Genomic DNA, 17,217 nt, shown 5'->3' with positions numbered 1-17,217 from the left:
GGAAGACAGGAAGATATGAATTATAGGACAGCCTAGACTACAGAGTGAAGTACTACTTGAAGGTGAACACTTTTTGGGGTCTGTAAGATGATCTTATAAATATTGTGAAGCTGGCTTATCATTCTTTTTTTTTTTTTGGTTTTTTGAGACCGGGTTTCTCAGTAGCTATAGAGCCAGGAATTTGCTTTGTTGACCAGCCTGGCCTCGAACTCACAGAGATCCACCTGCCTCTGCCTCCTGAGTGCTGGGATCAAAGGTGTGTGCCACCACTGCCTGGAATTACTATTTTTTAATTAAGTTAAAGCTGGAATGAATTTGTGTCGATACATCCAGGGTTATTAGATATAAATTGGCAGGAGGCCCCTAGACAAAGACCAGCTACAGAGGCACAGATGCTGTCAGTGTTGTATTCATTTGAAATGAGGAGTAGATGCTAAACTGTGCCTGTTTTCTGGACATAAGGATTTGACTGTGTCACTCTGTTACTGAGAAAGAAAGAGTGCCCAGAACATTTAGAAATGCAATCCATAGTATTATCAGCATGCTTTATTTGGCATCTGTTATAATACTGAGGTAACATGTCTCTGTTTGGAAAGACAGCAAACACCATTTTATGCCAGGAAACCAAGCTTTTATGTATAGTGGTAAGACGTAACATATGCTCAGGACCGCTAACCCCACACCTTCAGGGTGGATTTGTAGTAGGCCGCTTTGCCCAGAGACAGGTGCAAGGAGGTTATGGTTAAGGCAGCTTTTTTTCTCAGGTCTAGGAGAAATATTTAGGCAAAGTTTTACATATTTGCAGAGAGGAGGTTTCAAGCATTTTGTAATCACTTTGGAACATCCATTCCAGACATTCATTGTTTTTTGTTTTTTTTTTTTCTCCATGACTTGTGTTATAGAGAGAAAACAAGCAAAAATAATTAGTAAAATGTATAGATAGTTTTTTCAGGACAGCTGGCATCAACTTATGACCCTCCTAAATTCCCTCTTTTGGTTGATCTCCATCTATAGGTGACTGCAAAGGGCAGATAAGAAGGTAATGAGCCCTTTTTCCTGTGTTCAGGGCACATTTCAAATTTGGGTCTCAAAGCGTCCAGTCAATTCTGGAAACAGCCATCGGATCCAGGCAGCACCTTGAAGGGGAGGGAGACCCTGGTAGGGACTGCGCTTTTCTCCTTTTCCTCAGTGCACATGCACAGACCTGAAAGGGGCCTGGACAGTGACTTTTCTCCTTCTTTGTTTTGTAGATGAGGAGTCTGTGTGTTCTGAATAGGAATGAGAACCTCAAAGGCCAGACAGGGACTCTGTCCCTCCTAATTTGTAGTTCAGTCAGTATTCTTTTCAGGCTGGCCTCAGCTACTATTAAGTCCCCTCTCTTTTGGGTCCCTGCAGGTCCTTGTTTTTTTCTTCACCCTTTGTGTCATTTACATTACTAAATCAAGATAAGTCTGCTTAGATCTAGTCAAGTATGATTTATAGAAATAAATGAGCATTTTTTGTAGTTAATGTTATCAATATCAAATTTCCACTCTTTGCATATTGAGCTTTTTTTGCTCCTTCATTCCAGGGCAGGATTCTGGGAAGGTTGTGATCTGGAATATGTCTCCAGTCCTCCAGGAGGATGACGAGAAGGATGAAAATATTCCCAAGATGCTTTGCCAGATGGACAATCACTTAGGTATTACAGAGTGGCCCTTTGCAGGCTTTGCGTGTTGGCAGAGTGCCCAAGGTTAGCACATGTGTTTGTAATTAGAAAGATAAGGCCCCGTGCGTGCGGCGTTAACTCCCCTCGGCCTGCTGTCTGAAGGCACAGATGTTGGCTGCACACCTGGGTGAGTTATTCGGCAGAAGACTCGGCCCGCCCACAGAACCATCTTTGGACAGTCTGCAGGTACCTCTGGTGATTTCCTGCTCATGAGTCGTTACTGCCTGATTCCATGGGGCTTTGGGGCCAGCGACCTGGACACAGTAGAGTTCTGGGGAAGGGACATAAAGAGACAGCTCACCAGATGTCTCAGATTGATGCTGTGTCAGTAAGAGTCTCTCTGCCAGGACCCTTTAAACTGGAACAATTTCATGTTTTCTTTCCCTGTTGTATGAAATGCCTTAGTCCCATTGACAGTTACTATGTTTGGATATTAGTCCCTTCTTCTGTGTTGTGTGTTCTTACCCTCCCAACAAGCCTCTCAGAGTCACTGGGTCTAGAGCATAAGTTGCTCACAGACCATGCATTGGCTTCAACTTTGTTAGAGCCCATCCTATTTCATATCTCCTGAAGATTGAGCACTTCTGGAGGCTCTAACATAGCAGAAGTCTGGGGGACTTCTGTTGGACTTTGTTTAACTACATACAGAATCAGTCAGCCTCTGTGCTGACAAGTTTGGAAAATCCAAATTTAAAAGGTCTGGCGCTGGAAAATTGAGGTTATTCAGAGGTATATGTTCTACCCAGCAGCAGCTTGGAAAAAAGGCATCTTGGCCTTCCTAGTACATGTTTGATTTTGAGAATAATCCCTATTTAATTCATCTCATCAATAAGCAATCCTTTGGAAATAATGAAGTTTATTGCTGTTCATAGAAATAAGCCTCCTGCTGTCTGTTTCATTTGGCACTGTTTTCAGAGTATGTATATTTTCCCCTTAGACTATTCTGGTCATTGTTATAACACAAGATTAGTAGCGTTAACTGAATTGTTTCTCTGGGACTCCTAAACAGTAGATGCTATAAATAGAGTAGGTAGTTTTATAAGCCTTTTACTTCTTGCAGATTCTGTGTAATATAAATGCACGTACCTATTGGATTTTCATCATCTTATTTTTTTTTTTTCTTCCCAGCATGTGTGAACTGTGTGCGGTGGTCAAACAGTGGGATGTATTTAGCTTCTGGGGGAGATGACAAACTGATTATGGTGTGGAAGCGGGCTACGTAAGCATCATTTTCCTTTTTCACATTTAATTTTTAGACGCTTCTTTGCTGGTCTTTATCAAAGTCACCTTTCCCATCCTGGCATAGAAGTCCCAGCATTATAAGTAGCAAGGAGTTCCCATAGGTCAGAAGTGGATGAAGCCTGATGAATGAATTGGGAAGGCTTCCATTCTGCCTGTGGGCCTGGCCAGCTGCCCTCTTTCTTGGAGGAACACAAGATTTAGCTGAGAAGGAAGGGTTAATCCTTACAAAGCTGTTGAAATCTGGCTTCGTCTTCCTTATTCAAATAAAATTTTACGTGGGACCCTCACATACAAATGTGGCTAAAAATTCGATGGAATTGAGACTGGGAATCCAGAGCCCACTTTCTTTGTTTCATTTTGTGGTAGCCTTGCCTTTCCGGCACCTCCTGCTCTGCACCCAAAATGAGCTAAGGATCATCTGAGGGAATCTTCTGTTTATCTCTGAGCAGAGCAGGTCCTGGTATTATGTCCCACAATAAACTTTCCATGTGACTCTGAGCTACTCAGGCTATGTCCCAGACCTGGCATCATTGTTTAGCCAGAGTAACCATGGCCTTGGCTTTGACAGCGGATTCATGCTGTCTTCTTGTGCCCACTTGACTGCCTTGGAACTGTCTGGGTAAGTGCAGCTCTGTAAAAGCAAGGACATTCATAGAGGCTCTGGACATGGGTGTCCTCTTTTATACTTGAACTGAAGGCGTCATGCTCTTGGGATTTTTCTTCCTTACTTGTTAAGTCAGGGTATTAATCCATTATCAAGTGACTTAAAAATACTATTTTTTCTTGAGCCAGGCATAGTGGCTCCTACCTGTGGACCCAGCTACTCAGGAGGGACTGGCTTGAAACCAGGAGTTTGAAATTATTCTGGGTAACATAGTGAGTAAGACCTTGTCTTCAAATGAAAATGCAGTTGATATTCTTTTTTTTTGTTTTGTTTTGTTTTTTGTTTTTTGAGACAGGGTTTTTCTGTGTAGCTGTGGCTGTCCTGAAACTCACTCTGTAGATCAGGCTGGCCTCAAACACAGAGATCTGCTTGCCTCTGCCTCCCAAGTGCTAGAATTATCATTTTATTTATTTATTTATTTATTTATTTATTTATTTATTTATTGTTTTTTGAGACAGGGTTTCTTTGTGTAACAGCTCTGGCTGTTCTGGAACTAGCTCTGTAGACCAGGTTGGATTATTATTATTTTTTTAAAGACAAGAGTCTTGTGTAGCCCATGCCCTTGGATGACCTTGAATTTCTGATACTACTGTCTCTACCTCCTGAGTGCTGAGATTGCCGGTAGGCATCACCATGCCTGCGTATTTATTTAGTTAATTATTTATTTGTTCCTATCTTAAATAACAATTATAAATAGCATTTACTATACAATTTTGAAATGTAAAAGATAAAAATCTCTTGTTACAGTAGTCCCACCACCTAAAGAAAGCCATGGTTAAGGTTTTGTTTTTTTCTAGTATGTATTCCTTTCCTCTATTCCATGTGTAGAATGTATGTTACATGTATTTTTCACTCTGTGTAATAGGATCATATTTCAGATGATGTCCTGTGGTCTGCTTCTTTCACTTAGTCTGTCTTGAAATATTTCCTGTTCAAGATTTACAGTGGCTGAGTAGCATTTTTCAAAAACATGATTGGTCATGTTACCACCTGTGCCACAACTTTTGTATAACAACCTGGTTCTTTTAGCTACTATCTGGTTTTGCTTTTTCTGTTTGCTATGATAAGCTTTGCTACAGGGAACATCCTTGAAAAGCACCTGGAACACTCCATGAGTGCATGTCTCATGCTTCTTTCACACAGGTATATTGGGCCCAGCACTGTGTTTGGCTCCAGTGGTAAGCTTGCCAACGTGGAGCAATGGCGGTGTGTCTCCATCCTTCGGAATCATTCAGGTGGTAAGTAACTACTTGTTGGGGTGAGTGAGTCCCTAGTAGTTGCCTTAGATAATCATTAGCACCTATATGTCCCTTTGCTACTCTTTGGTCCTTAATGTTCTATCTGGGATTTCCTTATCATCACTTGTACCTTAAGATTTATGCAGTCACTGGCTCTACCACATGCCTCCACCTGCATTTAATTACCAACACACACTCATAGCATGTAAGTATATGTGTTTAACATATAGTTCCCAGTCTCTGTTGCTTATTCTGCAGGAGCACCCTTACTCTTGGATCACTAAGTTCGTAAGCACATTTGATTTATTCCTGAGAAACAGGCCTGTAGGTGCCCATTGGAAAGTTTGTTTTACATACATGTGTACATAAGTTTGTGTGTGTGAGCTCATACACCACCATAAACGTGTAGAGGTGAGAGGACAATTTGCCTGAGTTGTTCTCTTGTTCTACCATGTTGGTTCTGGAGATCAAAGTTAGATTGTCAGGCTTGATAGCAAAATAACTTTGCCCATTGAGCAATCTCACTGGTCCTATTGGAAACTTTCTTAACTTGACTTTGAATATGTTTATAAAATGGTTTAAATAGGTTTAGTTTGGAAAGAGTCACATTTTATGTTTTCAAGCTGAAGAGGAGGAGGATTGGTCTTCGTTCAGCAGATTGGTAGCACTGTAGAGCTTGTGCACTTTAGGTGCCAAATGTCATGGCCCACAGGTGCACAATTCTGACTTCTTTGAAGAAGGCTGTGGTCCAGCCCAGCAGGCACTGTGGGCAGCAGAAAAGACAAGACTGGCTTGGGTGTGAGTATCAAGGTGGAGGCTTTTTATTTTAGTTTTAGTTTTTAAAACCATAGCTGGTCTTCACAGTTACAACAGGGAGCAACACAAGTGATTTGTGAAAGATGCAAGTTGCTAAGAGCATTGAAACATGAGAGAGGTGTATCTGACAGTTCTGTGACCTAGGGCCTCACACATACTCCCTCATGCTGTATTCCCTAGCCTACTCAGGCTGGGCTTGAACTCACTAAATTCAGGCCAGCCTTGAATTTACTGTCCTCCTGCCTTAGTCTCTCAAGTTGCTGGGATTATTGGCCTGCCCAGTAGTTCCAGCTCTAATTTGCTTATTGATATATTATTTTAAGTTTTTGAGAAACATTGTGCGGAACATAGAAATATTTATTCTTCAAAGGGAGATAAAATGCTTGATTTCCAAAATGTAATAGAAAATACCAGTGAAACAAAATAACCCAAATAAAAATAGAAGCATCAATAGCAATACTAAAGAATACAATATTCAAAAAGTTACTTATAATAATTAAATTTGATCCATGTAGAAGTATTTTGGGTAGATGGAAATCTATTATAACCTACTAGTAGATTTAAATTGACTTATGCTACATTGTCACCATAGGTATTCTAACAAGAATATTAGCTAATTAGTCATTAGTCTCTAATAATTATGCCTTTAAAAAGGTGCTCACAGAGTGCTTTTTCTTTAACATGATGAAATCCTGTGTCTGTAATGCCAAACTGAGTTCAGTGACACATCCTTGTTATTCTCAGCATTCAGGACGCTGCAGCCTGAGGGCTGTGAGCTTGAGGTCAGCTGGCAGTGCATAGACAGACTCTGTCTTAAAAAAACAAAACAAAACAGTAGAAAGCTAGGCATGGTGTAGCAGACCTTCAACCTCAGCACTCTGGAGGCAGAGGCAGGCGTGTGTGTCTCTGGTAGTTGGAGGCAAGTCTGGTCTATGTGGTGAGTTCCAGAACAGCCAGAGCTTCATAGTGAGACCCTATCTTTAAAAAAAAAAGGGGGGGGGTGCTGGAGAGATGGCTCAGTGGTTACGAGCACTGCCTGCTCTTCCAAAGGTCCTGAGTTCAATTCCCAGCAACCACATGGTGGCTCACAACCATCTGTAATGAGATCTGTTGCCCTCTTCTGGTGTTCAGAGACATACATGGAAGCAGAATGTTGTATACATAATAATAATAATAATAATAATAATAATAATAATAATAATAATAATAAAAAGAACAAATAGGTAGATATTACAGTTCATGATTAAGGCTAAGTCTCTTTTAAGAATAGATGGGATAAGTTCAGCTGTGTATTTTGCTCTGGAGGCCAGCAGTACAGGTATGTAGAAATCAGAAGAGGGTGGGCATGCTAGAAAGCAGAAGGAAGTGAAACGTCATGTCATATCGAGCGTCAAAAACTCTTAGAGCTGCTAAAGAAAGTCATCCAGTTCCCTCACGTGAAAACATGTACCTTTTATTAGTAATAGCCAAGCAGAATATCTCATGCCCAATAAGATTAAAAAAAAAACCAAACAAAAAATTGTGTATGCCCAGGATTAATATTACCGAGAAATATATGATATCTCTGACTTAAACTGTAGACTTATTTTTAAAACGTTTTACAGTGCTGGGCATTGACTCAGAGTCTTACATATTAGACAGGCACCCGTTCCTGAACTACAACTCCAGGTGTCCCTCTTTCTTTTTGTCCTCTCTTTTTAAAAGAAATTGAATCTTGTCCTGATCTCATAGGCGCAAGTAGTCCAACTTTAATTCCTAAATAGTTGAATAGGATAACAGGTGTACATTGTCATCACAAACTTTCTTTAAAGCATAAGGCAAACTCTCACCAATGCTATCTAGAACTTGCTGTATCTCCAAGGCTGGCCTCAAGTTCATAAGCCTCCTGCCTCAGCTTCCTGAATATTGGGATAATAGGTTTGAACCACTCTGCTTGGCTTCACAGTCTTTCTTGGGAGATGCATAATTCATAAATAAACTAAATAAAACACATTGTTTATTCTCAACATGATTACTCATCCATGTAACAGTTAATTGATCACATGTTATGTTCTGGGCCCTGTGCTTCCCTCAAGGACTGCTGTTAAAAAGGTCAGATTTAGGTAGACCTTAGCAGTGTGTACCTGTAATCTGCTCCTTAGGAGGTTGAGGCAGGAGGGTCAGATTTCAAGTTCAGCCTAGGTAATTTAGTGAGATCCTGTCTCAAAATCAAAAGTGCTAGGGATATAGCACACTGGTTATGTGGTATGCACAAGGTTTAATCGTCATGCAGGAAAAAGACTAAAAAGGAGGGGACAGTAAGCTAGTGATGTAGTAAGAAATGTGATGAGCACCAGGGATAAAACCATGGAAACAGTTGGCAAGTACTAGGAACTAGTGAGGACGGGAAGATGTTTTTGTGATTTTGGTGACCTCTGAAGGGAGAGGTGAGAGAACAGGCACGTGGCTGGTAGAGAGAACAGCTAGAGCAGACATCATGGGGTGTGAACTTGTGCTTGGGGTGTTCAGGGAGCCACTAGTGGTGACTGAGGGAGCAGGTTGGAGCTTCGGGGGTTGGGGCTTTGAGACCACTCTGAGAGCTTTTGTCTGAGTGTTTGAAACAGCAAGGTCAGGAGGTTTTGCAGTGAGAATTTGAAGCCTGTGGCATTCTCTCATGGCCAGGCTAAAGGAGACCCTGGGGAAAACTTCAAAGGGGGGCTGATGTAGGTGAGAGGCAGTGCTGGGTCCTCACTTGGAAGTGATCAGAGGAGTTCCTGGTGTATCTAACAGAAATTCTGAGATATATAGAAGAATTGAGAGATCATGGTATACTGAACACGTAGAGGATGTCCATGTTCCATATTCATCCTGAACAATGGAAAGGGTGTCCTTCCCAGAATTCAGAGATGTCTGTTTGAGAGGAGGAAGGTTTCAGAGGTTGGTTGTGCATGCGCTGGTAAGAATTGGGAAGTAGGAGTTCTGAACACAAGTAAGAGACAGAATGAAGGTTTGAGATCAAGAGAGGATGAGTTAAGAAAGTTTGTGTGTTCATTCCTGTGAGTCTGCGAACCTTTCCCAGTAGGAAGGGGACTTAACAGGGAAGCCATTGGTGGGTTTCGGCAGTTGTAGGTTTTGTTGGTGGCATCAGGTTGAAACCTGTTGGAGGTGCTCAAGAAAGACAGAGAATGGAGCTGATTGAACCAGGCTGACCTGTTGGGAACCAGTGAAAGTGGATAAAGGAGGGTAAACTGGTAGAAGGAATGCATTCTTGGGAGGCCACCTGGACTGCTGTTAGAGTTGATAATGGAATGGTGTTGCTGACTGGAGTTGGAAGTTTGGAATCAAGATCAAAGGTATTTGACTTATCTGTCTTGGAAGGTTTCTTGGCATGACTGTGGTAGAAACCAAGGGGTAGGAGGAGTTTTAAGTGTGTTGGAAGAATCGTCTTCTTGGAATTGCTAGAATGATAGTGGGAATAGTGACCAGAAATTCCATCATAAGGGGTGGGGTCAGGGGTGGAAACTCAGGCTTGTTGATCTTAGCCAGATGGAAAGGCGTGGTATATACAGTTTAAAGACAAACTCTAAATCTGGAGTTCAGAGAAAGTTATTACAGGTGTGGATTCTCTGAGAGGCTAGACTTAGATGTCAGAATGGCTAGTGGATAATATTGTTATAGCTGAGAACATTTGCAGTGTCAGCGGTTGATACACTGTAAGCTTTGGATAAAACAACACTGTATTAAAGAACTTTGTATATCACACTGGACTATTCACTTTTCAAAAAGGGAATGGATTCTCTTCACATGTCTTACAGTAGCCATTAAGCAGTTTATGAAGTTAATGTAGAGCCTCAATAAATACAGCATGTATCAAGGTTAGCAGGGATAGAAGAAAGTATGATAGATGATAAAATAGTGTGACAGACTATTTTATTAAGATCAGTATCAGGACTAAATAGATGATATAGTATCGGATTTCTGGTTTCATTTGACCACATCATTAGTAGACCAGGCTGGCTTTGAACTCAGAAATCTGCCTGCCTCTGCCTCCTGAATGCTGGGGTTAAGGGGGTATACTACCATGCCTGGCTCCTGACAAAATCTTTTCTGCTATAGATTTGGCATTTAGAGAAACACTGGAGCTTATGTGTCCATTTCTATAGAACTGTAAGCTCTTGTTCTCTTCATCAACTGAAGTGAGTTATGTTAATATCCACTGCTCAGAATGATTTCCCAGTAGACAATCATAATACATGAGCAAATTAAGACTTTAGATAAATGATTTCCTTTTAGTAGTAATCTAATTAAGGCTTATACTGAAAAAGGATAACTAATAAATTAGAAGGAAAAATAGTCACAATCTTCATTGCTAATTAGGGAGTTTTGAAATAGATGTGTGTAGAAACATAAAGGCACAGAAGTCTCCTTTTCTTTATCTTGAGACAGGGTCTTGATGTTTAGCCCAGGTTGGTACACACTATGCCTGGTTCATAGAGGACTTTGAAAAGTAGCCTACAGATCCATGGGCAGTGACAGACATCTGTCATCCTAGCAGCATATTGTGTTGAAGACTAGCATGGGTTACAGATGTAAGATCTTATCTCAACAAAACAACCCGACTTTGGAAGTTAATGTTCAGTATTAATTTAGGTCTATTTATAGTAATGAATGATTTCTGTATAGACTATAGAGTAAAACAAAGGAAGCTGTGAAGATGTCCTAGGCAGAGTATGAAATGAAGCATGTTGGTATATATGAATTGTGATCTTTCAAACACAGTACAATGAAGGGAAGTCCATCAGGCTGTCACTGAAGGTTAAAACATCTAGAAAAAATTGCAAGAGAAACTTTGAATATTTTTCTCCTGTCTTAAAACAATTTCTGCATGGAAAGGACTAGGTGGCAATTAACTGTACTAGGCATTGGTATTAGGAAAATATGTGGGAACACATTCCTTACACCAGGGCAAGATAAGAATGGTCATTGGCTGGGCTGGAGAGATGGCTCAGAGGTTAAGAGCCCAGGCTGCTCTTCCAGAGGTCCTGAGTTCAATTCCCAGCAACCACATGGTGGCTCACAACCATCTGTTATGGGATCAGGTGCCCTCTTCTGTTGTGCAGATATACATGGAAGCAGAATGTTGAATACATAATAAATAAAATCTTAAAAAAAAAAATGGTCATTGGCACAAACATGGGTGACTGTTGTCAGTGTTTTGAAGTACCTGGTACTATACTACTGCAACTTTTCACATCATTACAGTATTCTTAGGAAGGTAAGATTAAAGCAAACCATTATTTTACAGGCAAGAAAACTGAGCCACAAAGAAATGAGTGTTAATAAGCTGATATGACAGCTCATACTCATAATCCCAGCACTTGGGAGGTGGAGGCAAAGTGGTCAGGAATTCAAAGGTCATGGCATCTGTGGCTATGTATCTAGGCCATCCTGAGCTATGTGAGACCTTATCTCAACAACCCAGAAGGAAAGGAAGGAAAGGAGCGCAAGGAAAGTAAAAAAACAAATGTCACTTGTTTCTGTTGGTGTTCAATAGGGAAAGGATATTCCCTGTAGATTAGTAGTGGGACAGGCCTTCATGACATTCACATAGTCACATGCTCTTGATTTCACTGTGTGCCGTGCTTCACACTGTCTCATCTAGTGCTGAAAAGGTCCCAGAGAAGGCCCAGCTATGACTGTAGAAGCAAGTTAGCAAGCCAAAGAGCAGCTTTGAGGTCACAGAAGCAGGAAGTTCTAGAAGTTCTCCTCACAGGCTGTGTCCTCAGTTGTAAACAATGTGGTCAATTTATTGCATGAAATTCAGTGCCCCCTGAAAAATGTTAAGTAGTTATCTTTTCCAGATTGGCAAAATAAAAGTAGTTGTTATAGTCTTAGGCTGAGAGTTCCCGTGCCTGGAAACCCCAGGGTTAGTTGACCTGGCCTACAGAAAAGGCTGCTGCTAAGACCCCACCATCACCCAAGTGATCTGTCTTCTTCCAGATGTGATGGACGTAGCATGGTCTCCCCACGACGCCTGGCTAGCCTCATGCAGCGTGGATAACACTGTCGTCATTTGGAATGCTGTGAAGTTCCCAGGTCTGTCTGGGGTTCCCCCCTTACTGGTTAACAGCAGAAAAGGGCTTTGCTAACAGTAATGCCTGTCTGTTTGTAGAGCAGAGTGGGGATGGGGAAATGGAGCACAGAAAATTAAGTGGTCAAGGATTTGTCTGTTTTGTCAGCCAGTTTTGTTATGCCTTATCAACTATATTTGTTTAATGTTTAAAAAGAGATCTATGCTAAAGAAAAAAACCAGCTGAGTATTAGCTTGAGTGTTTCAGAATTCATGAAGGTGGCATGTGGGCAACTGGCATTGAGAAATTGCTGGCACTCCACACACTGTTGGTACTTTCTACCTCACCTCACACAGTTACTATGGCTGTGAAACCATCCAACAGATGCACACAGGCTATCACAAACAGTTTTGCAAGAGAGTAACTTTTCTTATTCCTTGTATTTATTTAAAATTATGAGATGATGTGCAATTTTTGTAGTTTCATAGTTTACAATTAGTAAAATATTTGTCACAGCTGGGAGTGTGGTGAATGCCTTTAATCCCAGCTTTTAGGAGGCAGAGGTGGTGGGGGGATGTAGTATGAGGTCATCCTGGTCTACAAAGGGAGTTCCAGGACAGCCAGGACTGCATATTCCACATTGTTCTAGAGCCCATTTTTACCGTAAGATAAAACACATCATCTATTGAGTGGATTCAAGGCATTTTAATTCCTTCTGAAAGCTATTACCAGTATGTGTGGGGACACATGTTTCATCCTTAAGAGGGTCAGTTTTAGAGTGGTATAGCATTGGCTACAGATCTAAATGAGGTGCTCTTGGGCACACTGTGTCTTCAGCACAATTTTTTAACTCACTTAAAAGACCCCCTTTGAACTTATAGACCTGCTGCCTCTGGGGCTGTCCAGGAGGTGCACATCACAATTGCTTGAGGTGCCTTCCAGGTTACAAATATCTGTGCCTGCTGCAGATAAGATATGGGGTCAGAATTGGCAGCTGTGGCTACCTCTGGTACCTCATTGTGTTCTTTTGGGGCATGTGCAACCCCAGTAAGTGTCAGCTCATGCTGGCCTGCTTGATGCAGTCATTCAGTTTGCTTTTGCCTTTGTGGAGGTGAAATATGGGGTTATTCTGCTTGCATTTGGGGGTGGGGACTGGTTAAGATAGACTACTCAGGCCCCCTCAGGTTTGTTCTATGGGTCATCAAAACTTATGTTTCCTATGTAATGTTATTTTTCTTATAGATTAAAAATGCCTGCTCATATTTTATTGTCTTAATTTTTTTTTTTTTTTTTTTTGTGCTTCATAGAAATTCTTGCAACTCTGAGAGGTCATTCTGGCTTGGTGAAAGGGTTGACTTGGGACCCTGTTGGTAAATACATTGCCTCTCAAGCTGATGATCGAAGCTTGAAGGTATGGAGAACGCTAGACTGGCAGCTAGAGACCAGCATTACCAAGCCTTTTGATGAGGTAACTGGAGACAGTTCAGAACTTGGCCTCAGCCCCTGCTGTACTTCTTGAACAGACAAGGAGCTAGCCATGGTTCTGTCCATGTGGGTGCATGCAGTCTAGGGGTCTGAGCTTTAGTTTTATGAGTTAAGTGATAAAAATCTTTCCTGTTCAATTGCCAGCTTTGGAATAAAAAATATTATATGTTGATTTTCCTCTTACCTCCTCCCTAATTTTCATGCCCTTTCTTGTATCCTTCTATTTCTGGTAGCCTCCTTTCTGCTCCCATGTTTTGTGTTTTGTTGAGTATTCTACTTTCTTAACAGCTCTTTTCCATTTTGTGGTCCCTTTTGTAGTTTCATGACCTATATTCTCTCTCTCTCTCTCTCTCTCTCTCTCTCTCTCTCTCTCTCTCTCTCTCTCAGCTAGGATCCATGTCTAAGAGAGAACATGCAATATTTTTCTGAGTTTAGATTACCTTGCTTAATAGAATAATTTCCAGATCTATTAATTTTTTTTGCAAGTTTCAGAATTTGCTTTTTCTGTATAGCTGAGTAAAGTTCCTCTTTGTGTAAGTCTACCATATTTTCATTATCCATACATTTGTTCCTGGACATCTGTAGTAAGTAATGAAGTAATACATGGATGTGCAGGCCTCTTTGGTAGGGTGTAGAGTTGGGTACATGCCCAGGAGTGGTAAAGCTGGATCATATAGTGTTATAGTTTTTATTTTATTTGTTTATTTTTGTATGTTTTTGTTTTTAAGACAGGGTTTTTCTGTGTAATGGTCCTAGCTGTTCTGGAATTCACTCTGTAGACCAGGCTGGCCTCAAACTCACAGAGTTCCACCTGCCTCTGCCTCTGCCTCCCAAATGCTGGGATTAAAGGCGTGTGCTACCACCACCTGGTAGTTTTTACATTTTTGAGACACCACTGTACTGATTTCTATAATGACTGCATTATTTGCACCCCCATCAACATTGAATAAGGGTTCTTTTCTCCCACATCCTTATCAGCATTTGTTACGGCCTCTGTTCTTGATGATAGACATTCTGACTGGGGCGAGGTAGAATCTCAAAGTAGTTTTAATTTGTGTTTTCCATATGGCTAAGGATAGCAAACACTTTAAAAATATCTAAAAGTATTCTTCTTTGGAGGTCTTTCATTTTATTAACCCATTTATTGATTGGCAGTTTTACTTTTTTTTTGGTATTTAATTTTTGCTGTTCCTTTTAAAAACATTTTTTTAAAAAAAATTTATCTTTGACAGCTTTATACATATGTATGTTTTGATCATACTCACCTGTCTTCCTCCTACTTTGTCTGGAACCCTTCTTTCTAACTTCCTCTTCCTTTATTTTCATGTCTTTTTTTTTTTTTTTTTAAATAGACCTTTGAGCTTAATTTGGGTTGTTTGCATAAACATGGCTGTTGTTATTTACTGGCATCTGGGTGCCTTACCAGTGGCTATACTCCTGAAGAAAATTTGCTCTTTCCTACAGCAGCCATTTGCAGTTCTTTTATATTCTAGATATTAATATATGTATTATATAGTTTATATATATGTATATATGTATATGATATGTTATATACTACTTGAATCATGGGCGGCAGAGATTTTCCTTCCATTCTGTAGGCTGTCTTTTTGCCTTGCTGATAGTTTCCTTTACTGTGTAGAAGCTTTTTGGTCCCATTGATTAATTCTTGGGACCATTTTCTGTCTTGTTAGAGTACTTATTGATAGATTTTTAAAGCTAAAGAGAACCTTGTAGCTGTCCTTGTAGCCTGTGTGCCTGACTCATAGGTGAAACCCTTCTTGGGGAATGAGTCACCTTATGGCATTGCCATGTAGAGGAGGCTCTCTTGGTAGGTTATTGGTTGTGCTTTTGCTTTGTCTATTGTCATTCCCTCTGTAGGCTAGCTGACCTCTTTGTTGGAAAAAAATACAGCTTGTACATGTGGAGGGAGATCAGGCTGCAGTAGCTTCTGTAGTACTCTACTATCTATTTGCATTCTGATTTCATATGGCATCGGAGTTAAAGATGACTGTTATTCACTATACATTAAACATCTTTTGTTTGTAAAGCAGTACTAGTATGGGCAAATAGAAAGGAATTGTGATGTTGTTTCTCCCCTTGATGTTTATTGCCCATGGGAAAGGCAGACATTCATGTGAATTGTATATTTGGTGAAGGTAGTGTCCAGACTACGGAGATAGCCTAAGTGAGGGTTTATATCAGAGAAGGCCTGGTAAAGCATGGGATACAGGAATGAATATTTGCAGAGACAATTAATTGTTTGCTTATTGGCCATGGACACTTGCAGTAAGAAACATAAAATCCCATATTTAGCTTCCCCTAAAATAACACCAGCTGCTGGGGGAGGTCTAGGACTAAGGCCAGATTTCACCTTCCTTGTCCACAGCTACCTGGTGTAGTGGATGTGGCTATCACACTTATGGTTTCTAGAGGTCTTGACTACCAGGCATAGGCTTTTGTGAGCTGGATTCCTATAATGACTGTAGGAGGGCCCTGCATGCCAGTGAGGTCTGCAGTGCTCTGAAGCCTCTGTTGCAGCTGTCCTATACAGATGGGCAAGGAGGTACACCTACTGGGCTGTGTCCTGCTCTGCTACTCTGGGACCATGAATGAAGTAAGATCTTAACTCTGGTTTTGAAGGCTGACCCAGACTGATCTTGAGTTTGGCTTTGGACCTAGTTCTTGATTTTTGTAGGAGTAATCTTGTGAAGGGATACCCGCTCCAACCTTCAGGCCAGCCCAGGACTAGTGCCTGTCTGCTGTGCCCCTTATAGTATATAAGGGCTGTACAAACCTCTTCTCCGTCACAAGTGTCTTCACTACTCTTAAGAGTTGGAGACACCCTCAAGGGAGTGGGTAGCACATTACTGCCACCTACTGTGCCACAGGCACAGGTTCCTGTTTAGCTTATGGGTGTCTGTAGGAGCTTTTTTTATTGTAGCATTTCCTGAGGATGCTTTGTAGATACTCTTTGCTGGGGCTAACAGCCTGGACAGAAGTGGTAGACCAATGTCCAGACTGATTTGGCCCAAGCAGAGCTGGTGGTTTAAAGGAATGGTCTTTCTTCAGATTGTTTAAATGGAGACTGGATGATGTCCCTGGTTTGGCACATGAAGCAACTAGAGCTCAGGCAGAAATGTGGTGTGTGTCCCAAGAACATACATTTGTAAATCACAGTTCACTTTATCCTTGAGGCTAGAGTTTTTCTTGAGCTGCTTTTAAGCTCAGATGTTCTTTACAGTGTGGAGGAACGACACATGTACTTCGGCTTAGTTGGTCACCTGATGGCCATTACCTGGTATCTGCCCATGCCATGAATAACTCTGGCCCGACTGCTCAGATCATCGAACGAGAGGGCTGGAAGACCAACATGGACTTCGTGGGGCACCGGAAAGCTGTGACTGTTGTGGTGAGTGTTCCTTACTTCAAAAATCTTAGCAGCTATCAGTACCATCCAGAGTTGTCTACTGCAGTGATCTGCATGTGCCTTCCGAGCTTAGGGAATGCCAAGTTCCCCAAGGAGTTTCTCTAAGACTGTGTCTCCTGTAGACTGAGTGATGGGCTCTGAGAGGCACTACATTATGGTACATCGTTCATTGTAAGCATGCTTGAATATCTTAAGACTATTTTTGTAAAATGGATTATGTATGTAGGATTGTTTTATGTTTGCCAAGGTCTAAAATGTTAAGTGTCTTGTGGATCAATCTTAGTTAGGAATTTTGTAGCTCAGCACTGCCCTGTTTTAGGTCTACCCATAGGTGTTCCCTTACCCAGTTCCTGTGAACAAAGAACGTTCTGGGCACCCTTGACATGCTGTGCTTCTTCTGTGCCCAGCAGCAGTGGATATGTAGTTGACTGCCTGTGCTGAGAGTACTGGTGTGTGCATCCAGTCTTTGCTGTCACTTTCAGTGTTGGAGCCCAGGCTTTGTGCATGCTAGGCAAGTGTTCTATCACTGAGTTGTGGCTAAGCCTATGCATGTAGAGAGCCATTGCTTATCTTCTAGGCTTGTGAGA

General features: G+C 41.3%; 1 protein-coding gene across 4 annotated transcripts in view; it reads left to right on the top strand.

Moving 5' to 3' along the window:
• LOC100769195 (protein HIRA) overlaps positions 1 to 17,217 on the top strand; it is a 65,771-nt gene that overhangs the window by 16,350 nt on the left and 32,204 nt on the right. Inside the window, exons 3-9 of one of the 4 annotated variants that reach the window (XM_027413103.2) lie at positions 1,015 to 1,039; positions 1,571 to 1,681; positions 2,837 to 2,927; positions 4,758 to 4,852; positions 11,648 to 11,743; positions 13,026 to 13,186; positions 16,445 to 16,612. In XM_027413103.2, coding sequence (XP_027268904.1) covers positions 1,603 to 1,681; positions 2,837 to 2,927; positions 4,758 to 4,852; positions 11,648 to 11,743; positions 13,026 to 13,186; positions 16,445 to 16,612 — 690 coding nt within the window. In that variant the 5' untranslated portion in view covers positions 1,015 to 1,039; positions 1,571 to 1,602. The other 3 variants (XM_035444712.1, XM_027413102.2, XM_035444713.1) reach the window with 3 other exon arrangements.

Source organism: Cricetulus griseus, chromosome 4 (assembly GCF_003668045.3).
Source record: "Cricetulus griseus strain 17A/GY chromosome 4, alternate assembly CriGri-PICRH-1.0, whole genome shotgun sequence".
Taxonomy (NCBI): Eukaryota; Metazoa; Chordata; class Mammalia; order Rodentia; family Cricetidae; genus Cricetulus; species Cricetulus griseus.
The sequence above is the reverse complement of the archived record's forward strand: the minus strand, read 5'-3'. Positions and strand labels throughout refer to the sequence as shown.